This window comes from Theropithecus gelada, chromosome 3, assembly GCF_003255815.1.
Source record: "Theropithecus gelada isolate Dixy chromosome 3, Tgel_1.0, whole genome shotgun sequence".
Lineage (NCBI taxonomy): Eukaryota > Metazoa > Chordata > Mammalia > Primates > Cercopithecidae > Theropithecus > Theropithecus gelada.
The window spans coordinates 175,264,731-175,286,898 of record NC_037670.1 but is presented as its reverse complement, the minus strand read 5'-3'; the positions used below and the strand labels follow the sequence as shown (position 1 = coordinate 175,286,898).

General features: G+C 49.5%; 1 protein-coding gene across 3 annotated transcripts; it reads left to right on the top strand.

Moving 5' to 3' along the window:
* The first annotated feature begins 207 nt into the window (after positions 1 to 207).
* Positions 208 to 20,549, top strand: ABCF2 (ATP binding cassette subfamily F member 2). 3 transcript variants are annotated; one of them, XM_025378230.1, is made up of 16 exons: positions 208 to 621; positions 1,285 to 1,484; positions 2,826 to 3,038; positions 3,698 to 3,880; positions 3,963 to 4,134; positions 5,209 to 5,304; positions 6,127 to 6,229; positions 8,944 to 9,039; positions 9,230 to 9,349; positions 9,438 to 9,527; positions 9,900 to 10,010; positions 12,071 to 12,133; positions 12,368 to 12,496; positions 13,029 to 13,232; positions 13,912 to 14,045; positions 20,279 to 20,549. In XM_025378230.1, the coding sequence occupies exons 2-16, from the start codon at positions 1,328 to 1,330 to the stop codon at positions 20,313 to 20,315; spliced, it is 1,908 nt and encodes a 635-aa protein (XP_025234015.1). In that variant the 5' UTR covers positions 208 to 621; positions 1,285 to 1,327; the 3' UTR covers positions 20,316 to 20,549. The 3 variants fall into 3 exon arrangements, with proteins under 3 accessions (XP_025234015.1, XP_025234016.1, XP_025234014.1); XM_025378229.1 differs by lacking the exon at positions 208 to 621 and adding an exon at positions 755 to 927; XM_025378231.1 differs by lacking the exon at positions 20,279 to 20,549 and having other exon boundaries at positions 407 to 621; positions 13,912 to 14,596.
* The last annotated feature ends 1,619 nt before the right edge of the window (positions 20,550 to 22,168 follow it).

Below are 22,168 nucleotides of genomic sequence, written 5' to 3'. Positions count from 1 at the left end.
CGGTTTCATGAAACCAAGGCGCTTTCTTTCGTGAAGGAATTCCGTTGGCAACATCTTCGCAGGGATGCCCCGCTTTCCGGGACCCCTGCTCAGCGTCCCCTTCATTTCAGTCCTTCTCCGCTCACCTCCCACCTCTCCTCTCCCATTGTTTCGACCTACTCCCGCTGAGGCAAGCTGGGAAGTGTAGTTGCACGCCCTGCTGCCTGAGTCGGTTAGGTAGCTCTAAAAACTCGTAACTCCACAACAGCTCAATCGATTTTCGAGAGGTGGGGTAAGCCTGGAAGGCTCAGCCGGCTTATCCGACGAGCAACCTGGGATTTGCAGTTTCCAGCGCCCGAAGTGGGCCCGCTCGCACAGAGCTCTTGGACTCTAATCCCGCCCCTTCCCGAGCCTCGCGCATCCTGATGGCGTCACGCGGCCCCGCGAGGTGTCTGGGATACGCGGTAGTCCTGAAGCCGGGTCTCACTCTTGGCCGCTGCAACTTGAGGACTACACTTCCCAGGAGGCAGCGCGGCGGCGCGCCGAGAACCACCCGAGGTCGTGATTGGCTGGTGAGCCGGCCGCACGCGGAGGAGCCCAAGGAGCAGCTCTGTTGCGACAGAGGCCGAGCAGCAAGGCCCAGTGAGTTAGGGGAAGGGGCGCTGTAGGGAGAGGGTGCCCGCCGGTGATGTGGAAAGAGGATTAGAGGAGGAAGGAGGAACGGGGTTTGGATGGAGGTTTCTGCGAGGGGAAAGATAGAGCTCAGGGAGAGAACCTCACGGGCGGGGTGGGGGAGTACCCCGGGCTGACGAGCGTGGAGACTAGGAGGGAACTCACGCGGGCGAGGACGAGTGCGTCCCGGCAAGAGGCTGGGTTCTGCGGCCGGGTGATGTGGCGAGGGACGACCGAGAAGAGGCCCGAGACGGACGGGAGAAGGAAGCCCGGAAAGCGAGGCGGCCAGCTGAGTGCGGAGCGCCAAGTTGTAGGGAAACCAGAGACGGGGACCTCCGCTGAGGGGCAGAACCTGGTCCCCAGCCGGAGGCCCTGAAAGAAGGAGCGTTTCCAAAGTGAGGCAGTTCATGGGGGAACTGGTGCCTGTGGAAAAAGATGTTAAGATTAGAAGAGCGGCTGAGAATCGGCATTGGTTTGAGAGACCCTGACCAAGTTGGGAGAGATGAGGCAGGGGCAGGCCAGGGCATCAGAGGCTTGATATTGACAGGAAGATTCCTGAGAGGGATGGAGCAGGGCCCAGGCATTCTTACTAGTAAGTTTAGAGTTTGGGGGTGTCTGTTTGCCTTCCTTCAGGCACCTTGAAAGAACAGTTAACCTACCCCTGTGGGTCATCATCATGCCCTCCGACCTGGCCAAGAAGAAGGCAGCCAAAAAGAAGGAGGCTGCCAAAGCTCGACAGCGGCCCAGAAAAGGACATGAAGAAAATGGAGATGCTGTCACAGAACCACAGGTGGCAGAGGAGAAGAATGAGGCCAATGGCAGAGAGACCACAGGTGAATTGAGGGAGGGGTGAGTTGGGAATGGTTGCTAAGACTTAAGGCATGCCCCAGCCAGAGTCGGAATCTTGATGCTGGGGGCAGTGGAGAATGTATCTGGTGTCATGCAACTTTTCATGATGAATCAAATCAGTAGAGTTGGAATTTGTGCCACCCTATCATTGAGCGAGGAAGCCGAAGACAAGGTTCTCACATACTCAGTGGCAAGCAGAAGTGGGAGTTGCTGAGCTGTGTTGCTGCTCTATTAGACTGTGAGGAGGGGCTCGGTTCCCTGCGCCTTTTTCAGTTTCCATTTCTATGCATGGTGGCCAGTGTGCCAGGTTCGGTGCTACATTATACGCTTGTCCTCACAGGAGTAGTGGCTCTCCCTACCAGAGAGTAACTTATGGGTTGTTTCATGGGGTTTTTCCTGGGAGAGAGCTCCCTTTCTGTTATTTATATTTTGGGAAATATTTATTATTTCTCAAGTGCTAGACATGGTGCTATACACTGAAGCACTACAGTCTTCCTTCCAAAAACTTACCGTCTAGACGGGGAAACATGGCAATATGCCGTAAAGACTATTCCAGGCCCTTGGCAGTCCAATCCCAGCCCTCTTCCCTGCCCCCTGAAAACTCCCTAAACAGCCTTCTGCTCCATCCAGACTATTTATTATCCCTTGAATAGTCACCACATCTCTGTTCTTTCACACACTGAATTCTAATACCATCATGTTTTTGCTAGCTACATTTGACATTTCTGTCAAGGCCTAGCTCAGGATAGTGAAGCGTCTGTCAGTCAAACCTGACCTCAATATTTCCATTCTCTATATGCTTTTGCTTTCTTTTAGTGTTACTTACCTTTTTATGTTGTATCTCCTGTTTCTTTGTCTAAATTGTGTCATCTTTGAGTGCAAGGACTAGGTCTTGGGTTTTTTTATGAACTTCTCAGATAGACACTAAGTAAATGTTTGAAGAGGAAAGGAGAATTAGTTTTGCAAATTGTAACAGGCATTCAGAAAAGGGGGAGTTAGAAAGCGATTAGAAGGAGCAGTGAAGTCAGGCTGTGGGGAAGTTTTATTCCTGGCCACAGTAGTGGAGGACAGAAGTTATGAATGATGGGAGTAAGTAAACAGATATGAAGGGACAAAACAAGGGCAAGAGAGATTATAATTAAAAGGACGGGTGTCAAAACGAGCAGGGTGTCAGGGCAGCTCTGTGTCAGTGTGCACTCTGTAAAGCTTGGGAAACATCTGAGTCTGCTCAGCAGGATCGGAACCCAGTCCTTCAGGATGTTCCTCTTTGTGGAGAGCTGAGTCTGTCTCACAGCCATCTTCCCAAACGGCTTTTCTATCCCCAGAAATAGATTTGCTGACCAAGGAGCTAGAGGACTTTGAGATGAAGAAAGCTGCTGCTCGAGCTGTCACTGGCGTCCTGGCCTCTCACCCCAACAGTACAGATGTTCACATTATCAACCTCTCACTCACCTTTCATGGTCAAGAGCTGCTCAGTGACACCAAACTGGAATTAAACTCAGGCCGTCGTTATGGCCTCATTGGTTTAAATGGAATTGGTGAGGCCCTTGGAAGGGGAAGTGGGAGGTATCTCTCCTTGGCTCATCTGTCACTCACAAGTATTTAGCACCAACTATGTTCAGAGCAAAGTGTTTAGAATGTGGGTGGGAGACCAGATACGTCCAGGGGAAAGGAACTAGCAGTGCAGAGTGGTATGTGGTATGTACAGGTTGAGAATCCCTTATCTGAAATGCTTGGAACCAGAAGTGTTTCGGATCTTGGAATATTTGCATTATACTTACCAGCTGAGCATCCCTAATCCAAAAACCTGAAATCCTCCCATGAGCATTTCCTTTAAGCATCATGTCAGCTCTGAAAAGGTTTTGGATTTTGGATTTTCGGATTAGGGTGCGTCCACCCTGTACCACATGAGTAGTTACAGACAGCAGGTGCTGGAGAAGTTGGTCAGGGGCGTGTGAAGCTGTGGTAAATGAAAAAAGCTTCAGAGAAGGGGTGCGGCAAGAATTGGAGGAAAGTTGGAAAGGAATCCCAAGAATGGGGGCTGGCAAGGTTTGAACGAATAAAGGGAAGAAAGGTCCTCAAAAAAAAAAAAAAAAAAATTGGATGAGGTCCCAGTTTGGCTGGGGTGGAAGAGCTAGTGGTGAAGAGGAATAGGGGAAGCTCAGTGTACCAAGCGTCTGCTTCTCTCCCATCTCAGGAAAGTCCATGCTGCTCTCCGCTATTGGGAAACGTGAAGTGCCCATCCCTGAGCACATTGACATCTACCATCTGACTCGAGAGATGCCTCCTAGTGACAAGACACCCTTGCAGTGTGTGATGGAAGTTGACACAGAGCGGGCCATGCTGGAGAGGGAGGCAGAGCGGCTGGCTCATGAGGATGGTAGGGCTCCAGACCTGGGCATGGGGGTGGGCGTCCTCCCAGAAAGGCCCCCAGGAGCCTCATGGCCATACACTATCCACAGCGGAGTGTGAGAAACTCATGGAGCTCTACGAGCGCCTGGAGGAGCTGGATGCTGACAAGGCAGAGATGAGGGCCTCGCGGATCTTACATGGACTGGGTTTCACGCCTGCCATGCAGCGCAAGAAGCTAAAAGACTTCAGTGGGGGCTGGAGGATGAGGGTTGCCCTTGCCAGGTGAGTCCCTCCCTCCTTCCTTACCGCCGTAACTCCCCCATCTCTCCAGAGTTTAGTGTTCACTCCAGTGGAACTGTTTGGAACAGGAGTCATCGGTAAGTGTCAAACGAGACATGGACATCTGCAGTGTAGAGGGGGTTGTTGCGTATGGGTTAGAGAGAGAGCTTCCTGGCTGAAGTGGTAGAGTGACTCAGTTTTCTGTTGGATTCCCAGCACCCAGCACAGAGTTTAGAGATCCTAGGGGTAGTCCTAGGTAAAACGGTAGAGTAGGTCTGTTTCTGTCCTCCCACCAGGATTCCCTTTCCACCTTTTTTGTGCTGTACTCCTGCTAATTTTGGCTGTAAAGATAAAATGTTAGACGGCGATTATGATAGCTATCATTCTTACTCTGTTGTGGCCTGGACTCAAAGTGAGCTTCTATAGACGAGCATTCCCCCAATAATCCCCCCTGAGTCACTAAACAGGTAATTCCTTGCCCCATCATTCTCTGTGAAGGGAATTTATAAGACTTGATATACTGCTCTAGAAAGTTGCCTGCGTGTGCCTTAGAACATGAACACAGTGGCTCCACTTGCTAGCAAGGATTAGCTGTCACTGGTTCACCCAAGGAGCTTTTAAAAACACAGATTTCTGGTTTGGGAACCAGAACTTTAGAGGAACCAGAGCTTTAGAGTCTATCCCTTGCGAGACTGTGGCCACCCCACCAGATAGGTCTATCTTCAGACCTTCAGATAGGTCTAATTTGTTTTAGCAGTTTATTTCCTTTGTATCTTTTTGTTGTCTCTATGGTATCCAACTTCAGTGCACAAGGCTTATCAACTCATAGAGACTTCTACAGCCTTGCCTCAAACTGTCCTTATATGCTTCTGAGTCCCGTATTCTACTCTTCAGTCTCTCCTCTTCGACTCTTGTTTGTGTCCTACTTCTTTTCCCTCTGAAGTATAGAGCCTAAAATTGATTTCAAGACTCAAGCCAGGAGCCTACTCAGAACTGCATGTAGCAGGCAAGTTGGTCCCTCCTGTGTCACATCCATTATAATTCTGAGGTGCTTCTGTCTCCTTTACTGTCCTTCAGAGCCCTCTTTATTCGGCCCTTCATGCTGCTCCTGGATGAGCCCACCAACCACCTGGACCTAGATGCTTGTGTGTGGTTGGAAGAAGAACTAAAAACGTAAGAAGGTGGAATGGGGGATGTGAGTGGGCCGGTCCCAAAGCGGGGAATCTAGAAAATGGCTGCCCAGAAACTGCACTGCTGTTAGAGCGGTGAGAAAGGAACTGAAGGAAGGCCGGAGTTCACTTGCTTGGACAAGCAGTGAGCACCTTTAGGGCTGTTTAGGGCTGGCCGTTTTGTTTGATTGTTTTTCTTTAGTTTGAAATTTATGAGCATTAAAAAAAAAAAAATCCTTGTTGATTTTTTCCATATTTCAAATTCAAGATCTTAATTAAAGACATTTTTTTTTCTTAATTGTATAAAGCAAAAAAAGGAGGTCTTCCATCTAAGATCATGAAGCAATGACAAAGGAAAATATAGCCAATATGGTCATGGTCCTACGGCTAAAGAACTGAATAAGCTGGAATACTGTACCAATTTTAAAAGAAGGTTTTTAGTGGTACAGTGACTTAGTACCTTCTTTCAAAAAGTAAAGAATTTTGTTTTTTATTGTGTCTTCCCACCCACAGTTTTGGATACATTCGTGGGTGTATTTGTGTACATACACATTTCTGTTTACTATCACTGTGACTACTGTCTCCACTCCATTCTGTTGAAAATTAGAACAGAAGATTGAGGAAACTCAGGCTGTCTCGCCACACTGAAAGATGTCCCTTAGAGTTAGATTGTTAAGTGGTGGCTTAGGTGCTTGCTGACAACCAGGAATTGGACAACACATCTAAAAGGTGCTTAGGAATAAGGATGGGCCTGACTCTCAGTTCACCTGTTGTCAGCTAGCTCCCATTGTTGAGCTCTTCACTGATTGGTTCTTTGGCTTTGCAGTTTTAAGCGCATCTTGGTCCTCGTCTCCCATTCCCAGGATTTTCTGAATGGTGTCTGTACCAACATCATTCACATGCACAACAAGAAACTGAAGTATTATACGGTGAGTGGGCCTCGGCTTCTTTCTGGTAATCTCTGCTTACCAAATCTCTGAAATTCTCTTTAAAAAAAAAAGAAGAATGCCAGTGTGGTGACTCATGCCTATAATCCCAGCACTTTGGGAGGCTGAGGTGGGTGGGTCACTTGAGGTCAGGAGTTTGAGACTAGCCTGGCCAACATGGTGAAACCCTATCTCTACTAAAAATACAAAAAATTAGCCAGGTGTAGTGGTAGGTGCCTGTAGTCCCAGCTACTTGGGAAGCTGAGGCAGGAGAATCACTTGAACCCTGGAGGTGGAGGTTGCAATGAGCTGAGATGACGCCACTGCACTCCAGCCTGGGTGACAGAGCAAGACTCATCTCAAAAAAAAAAACAAAAAAACCAGACCTATCTGTTAGCTCCTTTCTACCTATTGCTATAAAAAGATACGGACGGCCGGGCGCAGTGGCTCACGCCTGTAATCTCAGCACTTTGGGAGGCTGAGGCGGGTGGATCATGAGGTCAGGAGATCGAGACCATCCTGGTTAACATGGTGAAAACTCGTCTCTACTAAAAATACAAAAAACTAGCCGGGCGTGGCGGCGGGCGCCTGTAGTCCCCGCTACTCGGGAGGCTGAGGCAGGAGAATGGCGTGAATGCAGGAGGCAGAACTTGCAGTGAGCCGAGATCGTGCCACTGTACTCCAGCCTGGGCGACAGAGCAAGACTCCGTCTCAAAAAAAGAAAAGGATATGGACAAGGAGTCCTGCCACCTGTTTTATTTTAATCCCAAAGTCATTGCTTCCAGGCCATAGGCCATGGATTGGCAGCCTGTGCACATGGTGTATGTTTGCCTTGTGTCAAAGAAGTTGACTTTTCACGGTGCCCAGGCAGGCCCTGGTGCCATCTGCCTTGCCTTTTTGTTTCTGGAGACAGAATCTCATTCCGTCACCCAGGCTGGCACGATCTCAGCTCACTGCAACCTCTACCTCCTGAATCCAAGTGATTCTTGTACCTCAGCCTTCCGAGTAGCTGGGACTACAGGCATGCGCCCCCACGCCTGGCTAGTTTTTGTATTTTTAGTAGAGACAGGGTTTTGCCATATTGGCCAGGCTGGTCTTAAACTCCTGACCTCAGGTGATCTGCCCACCTCAGCCTCCCAAAGTTTTGGAAAAACAGGCATGACCCACTGTACCAGGCCTCCCTCTGCCTTCTTGAATGCCGTCTTAACTCTGCTTCACTGGAGTTAACACATTTACCCCATCTTCCATGACCACAGGAGAATGGGGATCAGGATCTCAACAGCCCACTGTTGTGCCTTGCCTTTTCATTTTATATTTCAAAAAGCATATAAGAAATTAACAATTGATGTCCTATTCATTCATAGTCATAGGAGTATTAGTTTTTAATATAGCCTTTCAGACACTTCATGTATACTTGCATGCATTTGTAGAAAATTTCATATATACATATCTTTTTATACAATTGCAGCATTTTTTTTTTTTGGTTTTCTTGAGACCGAGTCTTGTTCCGTTGCCAGGCTGGAGTGCAGTGGAGCAATCTGGGCTCACTGCAACCTCCGCCTCCCAGGTTCAAGGGATTCTCCTGCCTCGGCCTCCTGAGTAGCTGGGACTACAGGTGCGCGCCCCCATGCCCAGCTAATTTTTGTATTTTTAGTAGAGACGGGGTTTCACCATATTGGCCAGGATGGTCTTGCTCACTTGACCTCATGATCCGCCTGCCTCAGCCTCCCAAAGTGCTGGGATTAGAGGCGTGAGCCACCGCACCTGGCCTCTTTTTTCCTGAGATGGGGTCTGTCTTTGTCTCCCAGGCTGGAGTCCAGTGGCGTGATATTGGCTCACTGCAACCTCTGCCTCTCAGGTTCAAGTAATCCTCCCACCTCAGCCTCGCAGGTAGCTGGGACCACAGGCACATGCCACCATACCTGGCTAATTTTTATATTTTTAGTAGAGGCGGGGTTTTGCCATGTTGACCAGGCTGCTCCCAAATTCCTGGCCTCAAGTGATCCACCCACCTCAGCCTCCCAAAGTGTTGGGATTACAGGCGTGAGCCACTGCAACTGGCCACAGTTACAATTTTAATAATCATTCTGTAGGTTGCTTTTTAAATTTAGTATATTTTGGACTGCTTTCCATGTGAGTATATATAAATCAACCACAATCTTCAGTGACTGCACAGTATTTCGTTATGTGTTTATCCTGTAACGTGTTAGGCCCTTTCTGATGGATATTTAGCTTGAGTCCAGTTTTTGTTTGCAGATAGAAGCCATGGTAGTCCACTTATGCAGGGTTTGTCAGCTTCTAAATCTGACTGGTCTGTTTTCCTATCTGGAGACAGCTCTTGTAGTCTTTTGTGGGGCTTCAGCCTCTAGGGGCTGGGAGAGGAATGGGAGGTGGTATTGGAAGGCTCTCAGTCTCATGACGTCTCTATGACCGTGATTTTCAGGGCTACTCCCATTGCCACAGGTGTCTTTCTGGCTAACCTAAGGATTTGCGCTGGAGCCTGACCCTGGCTGCGCTGAGCAAGGGGCATAGAATTGAAAAGACTCTGATTTGAGGTTAGGATATGCTTCTGTAATGCACTTCTTCTGTTCTTACGGCACATTCTTAGAGCCAGGGCCAACTCAGTGCCATCCCTCATCCCCCTAAACTCTGAATGAGAATCCAGGATTGAAACCCAGGTTAAAGCTGCACGCCTTACCTGGCACATTTCCACACAGGGTAATTATGATCAGTATGTGAAGACGCGGCTAGAGCTGGAGGAGAACCAGATGAAGAGGTTTCACTGGGAGCAAGATCAGATTGCACACATGAAGGTAGGGAGACTGCAGAGTCAGGCTCGTGGCTTCCTGTCCAAAACAAGCAGGGGGCTTGGATGAGGGCATTGGGACAAATTGGGGTGATGGAGGAGGTTGGGAAGGAGTTACGATCACCATTTTTGCCCTGGATTGAAGATGAATTGTTGAGCGCCTGCATGTACTCCAAGCTCCCTTTGGTCTCTTTTAGAACTACATTGCGAGGTTTGGTCATGGCAGTGCCAAGCTGGCCCGGCAGGCCCAGAGCAAGGAGAAGACGCTACAGAAAATGATGGCATCAGGACTGACAGAGAGGGTCGTGAGCGATAAGGTAGGGTGTGATTGGGTGGGGTTGGGTGGCCTAAGGTGAGATGGATAAGAAGGGAGCCAACTTGATACATGCCCTCTTTTCTGCCTAGACACTGTCATTTTATTTCCCACCATGTGGCAAGATCCCTCCACCTGTCATTATGGTGCAAAATGTGAGCTTCAAGTATACAAAAGATGGGGTAAGTTCAGGGCAGGGCATGGGTGGCTGGGGTGTATCTTATAGGGTGAGTGGCAGCTCATGGGAGCTGCTCCTGTCCTGTGCTGACCACACCTGCTAGCCCACGTGCTGTGGGGGATTTTCAGGTGTGGCAGCTGGGATGCCTTCATCCAAGGCTGCTCACAGGCCCTTCTTCGTGTATATGGAAAGAAGACTACTCAGCTGGGTTGGTGGGCGGAGGCAGTGGGGGAGGCGGGGTCTACTATGAGTGCTTCCTCCCACTACTCTTCTTTCCTCCTCTCTTGGTAACTGGGGAGTCAGCGGGCTTGGTCTGCTGGTCAGAGCAGATTCGTACTCTAGCCTTGTGTCCATATCTCTCTCATCCCCACCTCAGCCTTGCATCTACAATAATCTAGAATTTGGAATTGACCTTGACACACGAGTGGCTCTGGTAGGGCCCAATGGAGCAGGGAAGTCAACTCTTCTGAAGCTGCTAACTGGAGAGGTACAGTGCCAAGGTGGGCGTGGATCCTTCTAAGATTAGGCCTTGCGATGGCTAAGGAAGAGGGAAGTGATGCAGCGGCTACTACTTTGGGAGGGCCTGAGTAGCCTGGTGGTGAGTGAGCCATCTGGAGGGGCGGGGCAGCAGACAGGAGAAGGGGAATGTCTGGTTGGACAGTGCTGAGGCTGGGGGCTGTTTTCCTGGGACAGGGATGTAGGGGGGAGTCTTTCATAGTGTGTGTGTGAATACATGTATGTATTTGAGCACATTTTTTTTTTTTTTTTTTTTTTTTTTTTTTGAGACAGAGTCTCACTCTTGCCCAGGCTAGAGTGCAATGGTGCGATCCGAGCTCACTGCAACCCCCATCCCCCGGGTTCAAGCAGTTCTCCTGCCTCAGCCTCCCAAGTAGCTGAGATTACAGGCATGCACCACAGCTAATTTTTTTGTATTTTAGTAGAGATGAGGTTTCACCATGTTCGTCAGGCTGGTCTTGAACTCCTGACCTCATGATCTGCCTGCTTTGGCCTCCCAAAGTGCTAGGATTTCAGGCGTGAGCCACCATGCCTGGCCCATGTTTCTATTTTCAATCAGAGCATTTAGAATATAGGAACATCTGTGCGTTTAGGGATGCTGCAGATTCTCAAGTAATGTCATTTCATTAATATTGATGAAAAATAGAAATGATTCCCAGCTGGGACCACTGTCTTTGTGGAGTTTGCACTTTCCCCTTAACGTCTACATAGGTTTTCCCCGGTACTGCAGTTTCTTCCTGCATCCCAAAGCTGCGCCTGTCAGGTTACTTGGCATGTCTCAGTGGTTCCAGTCTGAATGAGTGTGGGTGTGTGTGAGCGCACCCTATAATGGAATGGCGTCCTCTTCAGGGCTGGTTCTTGCCTTGTTCCCCGGATTGTGGGATGGGCTCCGGCTGCCCATGATCCTAAACTTGAATAAGCAGGTTGGAAAATGATAGCATGAATGAGTATAAATTACTGTAAAAGAAAAATTCATAAAGTTTATGATAATCATACAAATGCACTCAGCAAACCAGCCACATTCGTGATTATTTTTGAACTGTGTGGTGATAGGAGGTGCTCCTTACGATTTTCCCTTTGCAAACATTTATTCCTTGGTTTAACCCACCACTCTTACAATTGCCATCACTCACTGATTCACCAAAAATTGGGTAAATAACTTACCTCATTTCTATTAATCTTTCTTAAGTGTATGTATAGCTCACATGTATTTTAATGTTGAATATTAGAAGTGACTGGGTCTTTTGGCCAGGCGCCGTGGCTCACACCTATAATCCCAGTGCTTCGGGAGGCCGAGGCAGGCAGATCACTTGAGATCAGGAGTTTGAGACCAGCCTGGCCAACATGGTGAAATCCCGTCTTTACTAAAAATGCAAAAAAATTAGCCAGGCATGGTGGCAGGTGTCTGTAATCCCAGTTACTCCAGAATCTCTTGAGCCTGGGACAGAGAGGTTGCGGTGAGCTGAGATCGCGCCACTGCACTCCAGCCTGGGTGACAGAGTGAGACTCCCTCTTAAAAAAAAGAATCTTTGGATCTTTATTTAGAAGTTTGGTGATCTTTTTTTGTGACCAAAAATGCTGCAGGAACCTAATTTTTCTTTATATCAGTTAGCCTGTGGCAAAATTAGTTTTGTTATATGTTGTTTCACTTAAAATGAAACTTTAAAATAGGTCTGTGTCTAAGAACCTATCGATGACAGTGACAACTTTGAGGACTTAACTGTTTTTAATTTTAGAAAATGTATGTTACACCTACATCCAAGTCCTTTGTTATACAGCATAGTGCATTCTGCAGTAGACGTTTCATAACTACTTAAATTGTGTCTTTGCCTCTTGAGAACATCTGCTTCAGTACATCTTCCTAAATATTTTTAGAGTGGCCAGAATAGCAGTGTGTGAGTTGGTGATGTATTCTTTTTAGGAAGTTGAGTCTTGTTCATTGTGAACATGTGTGTGTTTGCCTGCTCTGCCTATGTCTCTAACTGGGCTTCCTTTGTTTCATGTTTAACGTTTCTACTTTTTTCTTCCTAGTTACTACCCACAGATGGCATGATCCGAAAACACTCTCATGTCAAGATAGGGCGTTACCATCAGGTACAGGCCTGGGGTTGGGATCCGGGGAATTGCCCAGGGTGTAGGAAAGGGCTGTATCTGGCCGAGTTCCAGCCAGCCGCCCCCACCCCCTGGCAGGAATTCCAGCCTAAGTGGCTCCTACCTGCTTCTTGAACCCAGAACAGGTGCCTGAGATAGAAATAGGAAGTTATCTAGTAGGGTTCTTTTTGAAGCGGGATGCCAGTCACACCCAGATGGCTTCCATTTTTCCTGTAGCATTTACAAGAGCAGCTGGACTTAGATCTCTCGCCTTTGGAGTACATGATGAAGTGCTACCCAGAGATCAAGGAGAAGGAAGAAATGAGGAAGATCATTGGGCGATACGGTCTTACTGGGAAACAACAGGTCAGTAAAGGAGGGTGTGGTGAGGATGCCAAATAGCTGGGAGACTGTGACTGGGTGGGTCAAGGGACACTGTCCTGGCAGGCTAGGTTTCGAAGCTGTCCAAACCAGAGTCTCCGCCATTTGATTCCCCTAAGAACCTACTACCTTTTCTTTACTCTAGGTTGTTATGTAATGGAGCATTTTAAGGGAGCAAGGATAGCGTGCCAGTCTCTGACATGCCCTTGTGCCATAGTGCTTGAGGGCAAAGGAACTTGCAGTCTAGAAAACAAATTTCTGGATTCAGATCTGGAAGGATCCAGCTCATTAAGATTTAATTGTCAAGAGAGCAAGAGATACCGGCTTAGTAATGGCAAGGGCTTCAGGTTTCCGGACGAGTCTCTTTCAGGCCTCAAGAGACTAGTGGGTCTCTCTGAGCCTCACTTTTTGTAAAATGGCGATGCTAATGGAGGAGTCACGGAGAAATGAGGGAGAGATGAGCTGTGCTGGTTGGTGGGATAATGCCAAGTTATATGTAGGTCATGGTTCTATTCAGGTGAGCCCAATCCGGAACTTGTCAGATGGGCAGAAGTGCCGAGTGTGTCTGGCCTGGCTGGCCTGGCAGAACCCCCACATGCTCTTCCTGGACGAACCCACCAATCACCTGGATATTGAGACCATCGACGCCCTGGCAGATGCCATCAATGAGTTTGAGGGTGGTATGATGCTGGTCAGCCATGACTTCAGACTCATTCAGCAGGTGAGGCCCTGGCCAGTGGGTGAGGCACAGCAGAGAGCTTCTAGAGGGTTGGGTAGGGTAGTCATGGCATGTGGAGGGTGCATAATACCCGCCTACTTAATTAAGAGAAGGGGCTCAGAGCATAGACACAAGTAGTGAGGACCGGTTCTTATGCCTCTTTGGGGCTACTTAGAATGTCATTTCTTCAGTAGCTATCTGGAGATGTCAACCAACTTAGCATTTTGGGCCCAAATGGGAAAGAGAGTTGGGTAGAAAACTGGGTGCTTTTACTACTGTCCCAAGATTCTTTAGTCCAAAAATAGTATTCTAAGAAGGATTTTGATTAGACAGAGAACTACCTCAGTCATTGGAGAAGAAGTTGTTGCTCATTCCTCTGAAGCTCTGGAGAAGATGGGAGGTGGAGAAAAGAAGGCTGAGAGTGAAGCCTCTGAATAGATCTAGGCCCTGCCAGGGAGCTGACAATAGGAGTGACACAGCAGTTCCTGGCTTGGAAGGCTCCAAACCTGATTATGGTACCCTTGGGTGAGAACATCCCAAATAACTTAGAAGTAGTGAGACAGTGAGTTGGATATGGGTTTGGAGGGTGGAGTTTTCTTCCTAGATGCCCCTCAGGATAGTCTGCTGGGCAGAGGCAGGGACAGTGACTAGCCCAGGATTAAGTCTAGTTTTTGCTCTCTAGGTTGCACAGGAAATTTGGGTCTGTGAGAAGCAGACAATCACCAAGTGGCCTGGAGACATCCTGGCTTACAAGGAGCACCTCAAGTCCAAGCTGGTGGATGAGGAGCCCCAGCTCACCAAGAGGACCCACAACGTGTGAGCCCTCTACCTGGGCTCGGGTCAGGAGCTCCATCTGGGAACTAACAGCTGCTACCCTGACCAGCCGCTCAGGACAGGACCCTGGGGCTACACTCCTGCATTGCTGCAATACTGCTCCCCCAGCCTCTCCCCTGCCCCTCAACCTGCCTTAGCTGCACTCTCTTATCTACAGCTGGACAGTACCTGTCTGTTTCCTGTCCTCCTTCCAGTTACGTCTGTCCATGTCTGGACTCGGCTGGCCGTTCCCTCCAGCCCCTTGCTGGTTACTTACTCTGAGTGTGATGCAGTCAGAGGCACCAGCGGGTTAGCCCAAGGGCCCAAGCCCTGGATTTGGCCCGCGGAGGAGCTTAGGATCCTCGTTTTCTGGGTTTTGGTGATGTTGGAGGAGTACCCCCAGCCCACCGCCCCGATTCCTTTTTGCTTCTGGTTTGGAGCTCTGGACCAGGACCTTCGTCCTGGTCAGTTTTTAAATAATTATTTAACAGTGTAACTTTTAGACCTGCGTGACATCTACAAAGCGCCCAATAAAGAAAGAGGAAGCCACGGTCCCTACCTTCCTTCTCGGGTCTCTGGGGCCTTCTCCTCCCTGCAGTGCCAACATGCACTGCCCTCAGCAGGAGCTGGATCCAGCGTCAGTGTGTGGATGGGAACCGAAGACTAGTCCGTAGGAGCTCGAAGAACGTTCTCCCTTTACTGCGGATTTGAAATTGCACCTTTTCTCAGGCCTGTGATTCACAGACTTGAACGTGAATCAGAATCACCTGGAGCACTCATGCGATCAGATTGCCAGATCTCGCCTCAGGGTTTCTGGTTCAGTAGGTTTTGGGGGAGACCAAGAACGTGAACATTTCTAACAAGTTTCCAGGTGATGCTGTTGTTGCTGGTCCAGGGGCTGTATTTGGAGAACCACTGTCCAGGAGCGTGGTTTTCCGATTGTGATCTGAGGTTCTGCCCCAACTGCATAGAAGTTGGGCTGCTTGTTAAAAACGCAGGCCAGGTGCGGTGGCTCACACCTGTAATTCCATCGCTTCGGGAGGCTGAGGCAGGTGGATCACTTGAGCTCAGGAGTTCAGGACCAGTCTGGGAAATATGACGAAACCCATCTTTACACGCCTGGAATCCCACCTGCTCAAGTGGCTGGGGTGGATGGATTGCTTGAGCCCGGGAGGCGGAGGTTGCAGTGAGCTGAGATTGCACCACTGCATTCCAGCCTGGGTGACAGAGCAAAACCCTGTCTCAAAAAAATGCAGACTGGCCAGGCACAGTGGCTCACACCTGTATTCTGACTGTAAGCTTATCACCTTGGGAGGCCGATGTAGGAGGATCAGTTGAGCCCAGAAGTTCAAGACCAGCCTGGGCAAAGTAGGGAGACCCCATCTCTACAAATAATAATAAAACGAACCGGGCATGGTACCATGTGCCTGTGGTCCCAGCTGCTCTGGAAAGAGGAGGCTCACTTGAGCCCAGGAGGTTGAGGCTGCAGTGAGCAGAGAACGTGCCACTACACTCCAGCCTGAGGACAGACCGAGACACTGTCTCAAAAAATAAAGGTTGCTGAGCATCAGACCTATTGATTAATCACGTTTGGTAGAATGAGAGAAGTGCAGAGATGGCCAGGAGTTTGCATTTTCACACCAACATCTGTGAACCTTTCTTCCTATTGGGATACAGGAAAGTTTGTATTTTTACCTGTCCACAGCCATAGTTTTCATCATCACTATTGAATTCACTTCCAGCCCAGGGCTCTGCATACCTTATCTGGGTCTTTTGAACTTCAATAGCACCTCACCAGTGGCCATCCTTCCTGGTATGGATTCATCACTCTGCCTCTGAAATCAGTAGCCATCCCTATGGGAAGACACAGCCATGGTTTTTCAGTACTCATTATGCCAGGACTGGCGGGAGCAACTGTCCCAGATGGTGTTTAAACCCCTTAGGAGCTCATGATCTTGTTGGAAAGCCAGTAAGACAGAACCATACAGGACACAAATTAGATGCTAAATTGTGATTTAGATAGGAGACAGAAGTATTCAAAAAGGAGGGAAATTTCTTGTGAGTAGCTGCCCAGAGAGGTGGAATTAGTGTGCTCTCACTTGGAAAATGAGTAGGGTCTTCTCAGATGGCCACGAAGTCCAGGAACTGCCCTGGGCAACAGGGACAAGAGCCTCCCATGAGACACTGCAGCAGAGACAGACGGGAGTCCTCTACCCACTGACCCCAGAGAGTACTGGCCTGACTGCTTTATGCCTTAAGTGGGACCTGGAGCAAAATGGCCCAAGTTAGTCTGTCCTGAGTGTCCAGAGCCTTGGTTCAGGGGAGAATGGCATCTGGAGAGTGGGCTGCTGGGATAATGGGAACAGGGAGGGACAGAGTCCCTGCTACTTCAGCCAAGGAAGTGCTGGATATTGCTAAGAATCTAGGTAGTCTCGGGATCTCTGGTCTCCATGCTAGGACAGGAGGTCTTCGGAACCTAGAGGAATGGAAATAGTCTAGTCAGCTTACTTGTCGAGAAAAATGTCAACCTTGGTAATTTAAAGAATGCTTTAAAAGTCCACAAAATACATATTTCTAAAATTAGCAGTGCCTTGTTTTGGATTGAGAAATGCCCTGTTCTCTTAAGCCTTAGCACGTAGGATGTGACCTGCCATTCAGAGCGGGGTGGAGAGGTAAGTTGATTGAGGGGTTGCTCGCGTTAACACAGCCAGCAGGTGATGCTGGTGTTTGGAACCCTTCCCCCGCCTCTTGATTTGAAACATCCTCTTTTTGCCCATGCCCCAATATGTTTCATATTGCTCCAGGTTTCTTTAATCATAGCATTCAAGGGCCTGAAATATTTGTTCCCCCATAGGTGCTAAGTGAGACAATTGACTTTCTCCATTTTGCAATGGCCTTTTCTTTACTGCTAACTCCCAAGACCCCCATGTCTGCTTTTCTGGTGAGCACCTATTGTTTTTCTGCTTCTCGCCGCCTCCAGTGGTCTTCCTCACTGTCAGCCTCCTCACCACCTGGGGGGCTTCTGCTCTCTGCATCTAGTCCAGGCTCAGGCATTTTGCTCATCTTCTGCCTTCAGTCCTAGCCTCGTTACACTCTGCTCACACTGATTCCACTCTACCTTTCACACCATTTATTTCTCTCATTCTTCCCAATTAAAGAATACATCCTACAAAGATACATCCTACAATGCCTACAAAGGCACATCCCATTTGTGCCAATAAGCGGCCTGTAGCTACTCAAGCCCTCCTCACCATAGGTACCACCACTTTTAGCCCCTTCACCCTTCTCTGGTGGTTTGACGTGAACCAGTCTTGTCTCTTCAGCTCCACTGGGGCCCAGTGGGGGAGGGAACCTACATTCCTTCTGGAGTCCCCAGCACTCTGAGCTGTGCTGGCACCTGTGTGCTCCGTGATTACAGGCTGGTGGGCTGGAGTTGGCCTGAACTTTTAACAAGTGCGTAAATACACTGGGAGATGGTTGGGTGGGGGAGGGGACCTGGTGAAGCGTTTCTTAATTCGGAGGGATTACTTTCGGGAGAGGAAGGAACAATTAGTCTCTTTTCAAGGTTAGCCCAGAGCATGTTCTGGATTGCGATTGAGTCACGCCCCTTACCTCCCACCCCCACTCTCCCAGGTGCATGTCCCCAGCCACACCTGGTGGGGCAGCTGACTTGATAAAAAGTAGCTCCGAGGGGGTGGGCGGGGGCTATTCGAGGAGCAGGAGGATGAGCGCTGAGTATGGACAGCGGCAGCAGCCCGGGGGCCGTGGGGGTCGCAGTTCTGGGAACAAAAAGTCCAAAAAGCGCTGTCGGCGCAAGGAATCCTACTCCATGTATATCTACAAGGTGCTGAAGCAGGTGAGTGCAGAGCAAGGATGTGTGTGTGGGATGCCCTTGCAAAGCGCCTTGAAAGGGAACTGGCTGGAAGCGGGGACCCTGAGGTTAGTGTTGGCATTGGGGCAAGTGGCTCAGGCAGGCTGGGCCCCTCTTGAGGTGGCGGGACCTGATTTCCAAGGTCTCTACCTCTCAGGATCTTCAGCACCGGTGATGGGAGACAGTGTGCTCCCTGACACGCTCCAGAAGTTTACGGGAATGACGATGAGATAATATGATTAGGTGGGACATAATTTTTTGTTTGTTTGTTTTTGAGACGGAATCTCGCTTTGTCGCCCAGGCTGGAGTGCAGTGGCCGGATCTCAGCTCACTGCAACCTCCACCTCCCGGGTTCACGCCGTTCTCCTGCCTCAGCCTCCCGAGTAGCTGGGACTATGGGCGCCCGCCACCACGCCCGGCTAATTTTTTGTATTTTTAGTAGAGACGGGGTTTCGTCGTGTTAGCCAGGATGGTCTTGACCTCCTGACCTTGTGATCCACCTGCCTTGGCCTCCCAAAGTGTTGGGATTACAGGCGTGAGCCACCGCACCCGGCCCAGGTGGGACATAATTAAAATACAAGAGGACCACACTTTCTGTGCCAGGCTGAAGGTGATCGGGTGCCAAACACATTATGATACAAAGTGTGTTGGTGGTGACTGAGGAGAGGAGTGTTCAGGGTGAACTGGAGTCTTGGGGAAGGTCTTCTGGACAAGTGGCATTCAGTTCTTTGAGGGGCTTAGGGTTTGTCCACGTTACAGACAAAAGAGCTTGAGGCCCCTAAAGGCTCCATGGCATTCCTGCATCATGTGGCCTGACAGTGGCAGTGTCCCAGCTCCCCTGGCTTTGGGCAAGCCTCTAGCATCCTTCCTGTGTGTCCCTCTCCCCAACACACTGGGGCTGCAGGTGCCCTATATTCATGCATGAAAAGCCACTTGGAACACTGACAATCAGTTTGGAGGATCCAAAGCCACTGCTCAGCAGGGCCAAGGCCAGGAGGAAGCGGGGGTAGCCATGTGTTGCCCACCCTGGGTCTCCAACCTGCTTGAAACTTACCCCTCTGTTAGGGCAGGCCCCAGAGGTAATGCCTGTCTCCAGTCCAAATCCCATTAGCAGTTTTAGTGAATTGACAACCTGGGTGCCTGGGAATGCTCTTGTAGGGTTGGGGGTGAGTAGGTCCAGCACTGATATGGGTTGGCTGAAGAGATGCACCAGAGGACAGACTCCGGTGCCCTGAAGAAAGTAGGGTAGGAGTGGGTATCACTGAGTCCTGTGTCTTAGTCTGACTGTGAGGGGCACAAATTGCAACTGATGGGTCAGACCAGGCCTGGACCCGCAGAGGAGAGTGCTGCTGAGGGATAACCCCTCGACCTCCCGATATGGGTGAGAGCCCTAAGGAGAATGGGGTGTGCTGACAGCAGAGGGGGTTTGGGCAGAACCAGCCTTGTGCCAGGCGCAGATTTGCTGTTGGCAGTCGAGATCAGAGGTGGCAGGGAGGGTGGGTGGGACAGAGCCTGTTGGTTCTAGTGCTGTCTCCATCTCTGACTCCATGTAGGTTGTGGGACAGTCACTTCTCTCCCACTTCACATCTGACCAGGTCTACCTACTCACATTTCAGGACTGCTGTCAGGTCCCATTGCTTTACTAGAGATCACTTAGTTCAAAAGCTTGTGTGACAGAAGAGGAAACTGAGGCCCAGAGAAAAGGGCCATATTTGAGGTCGTAGCAATTCACAATACAGCCACAGAACAGGACTCCTCCCTCCTGGTTCGGGGCTGCCACTGTCACATGCACATGTCCACTGGTTATGTGCTCCAGCAAGTTATGTGCACAAACCTTTTGACCCCACAGTCCCACCTCTGGAAATAACCTTCCCTATGCTCACACAAGATTCAAAGATGGACATTTACCATAGCACCATCTAATGGCAAAAACAACAAAAAACACCCCAAACCCAAACCCAAACCCGGAATGTTCATGAAGAGAGGAATGGTGATAGGAAGTATGATACATCCATACCATGGAACATTATGCAAATGCATCAATGAAACCAGCAAGATGCATGTGTAACTGGTTCCATTTGTTAAATATAGATTCTTGTGCATGATCATACAAGGAACTTAATCATGTTACCTCTTGCAGTTGAAAACTTCTTTTAAAAAACTTGGATATACCATAGTAGTACAAAGAAAACACAAATCCCTATTTCCATGACTGTTGGCCTCTGGGAAGGGGCTGGTGAGGAGCCTCCCTGCCTTCTGCCTCTGGCTTCCTAGAACCCCAGCTCAGGGGTGAGGCTTGCAGTGTAGGCAGGACCCCCCTCCCCCAGCCCCTTCCATTAACCGAGTGGTGCTGCCCTCTCTCCAGGTGCACCCTGACATCGGCATCTCTGCCAAGGCCATGAGCATCATGAACTCGTTTGTAAACGATGTGTTTGAGCGGCTGGCGTGTGAGGCTGCCCGGCTGGCCCAGTACTCGGGCCGGACCACCCTGACATCCCGAGAAGTCCAGACAGCCGTGCGTCTGCTGCTGCCTGGGGAGCTGGCCAAGCACGCTGTGTCCGAGGGCACCAAGGCTGTCACCAAGTACACCAGCTCCAAGTGACCCAGGGTCTGACAAAAATAAAGGCTGAACTGTTTCTGTGCACTGTGGTGATTTGAAAGAAGGATGTGTGAGGCCAGGGTGTGGTCTGAAGCAAGGGTGTCCTCACTTCGAGGCTACCACAGGTGGAGCAGCACTTCTTCAGATGTCTTAGAAACTGCTTTCTAGGTGTATCCCGTGAGCAACGTGTGATAGCTTTGTAAACATGTGAATGTTCTATTTGGTAGTGAGCTGAAATAGGACCTGGGACTGGACTAGCATCTGGATTTACTGCCAGCTGATTCCCTCTCTGGGCCTGAAATTCCTCCTGTGTGGTCCTCTTTCAGGCTGTGGCTTCCCCATGTCATTTCCCACCAACTGTCATTGCGTCCTAGACGACAGACACTATTGTTTGAAGGGGCCGCACAGATCTATTCAAGATAAAAAACTTGGCCGGGCGCGGTGGCTCAAGCCTGTAATCCCAGCACTTTGGGAGGCCGAGGCGGGTGGATCACGAGGTCAGGAGATCGAGACTATCCTGGCTAACATGGTGAAACCCCGTCTCTACTAAAAATACAAAAAACTAGCTGGGCGTGGTGGCGGGCGCCTGTAGTCTCAGCTACTTGGGAGGCTGAGGCGGGAGAATGGCGTGAACCCGGGAGGCGGAGCTTGCAGTGAGCCGAGATCACGCCACTGCACTCCAGCCTGGGAGACACAGCGAGACTCCGTCTCAAAAAAAAAAAAAAAAAACTGAAGGCCCAGACCAGCTTCTAAATAACCTGCTGAGATCAGTATGATTTTTCAGTTTCCCCTTTATTTCAGTACAAATCAGTGGGGATGTTTTTGAAACTCCTAACTTTCCCAATTTTATTTGGAAAAATTTGAAACCCACAGAAAAACTGCAAGAAGTATCACGGCCACTCCTATGTCCTTACCTAGATTTACTGCTCACCACTTAACCACTGCTTTTCCTATCTCATGCAGCCTCTGCTTATCTTGTGGGCACATGACCCATAAATCCTCTTCCAAGTTTGGACAGGATGAAGGGGTGGGATTTAGACAAACCTCCAATCCTTCTTTGTTCCCTTTGTAATTGGACAGACCTAGCTTGTGGTCGCTTTCATCTCCATGTATTGAAAAGGCATCACCTTATAGTGATAGCTGGCGTTCAGCGGCAGCTACCTAGGTCACGTGTATTTTCTCATATCTCAAGCCTCACCTCAAGGCTCTGTGAGCTGAGGACTAATGATCCTCATTTACATCCACAGCTAGCAAGGGGCAGGCCCAGGAGATCTGGCCCCGAAGTTTCACTCCTGCCCACTCTGCCCTGCGTTCATACCTTGCCCTGCCAGGCATGACCTGGGCCAGCAGAAGCCAAAGCAGCTGGAAGCTTGTTAGAAAGGCAAGCTCTTGGGTACCCCCTCAGATCTGGAGCAGAACCTGTTTATCTATCTATCTATCTATTTTTGAGACAGTTTCACTCTGTTGCCCAGGCTGGAGTGCAGTGGTGCCATCTCCGTTCACTGCAACCTCTCCCCATCCCAGGTTCAAGTTTTTCTCCTGCCTCAGCCTCCTGAATAGCTGGGATTACAGGCATGTGCCACCATGCCTGGCTAATTTTTACATTTTTAGTAGAGATGGGGTTTCACCATGTTGACCAGGCTGGTCTTGAACTCC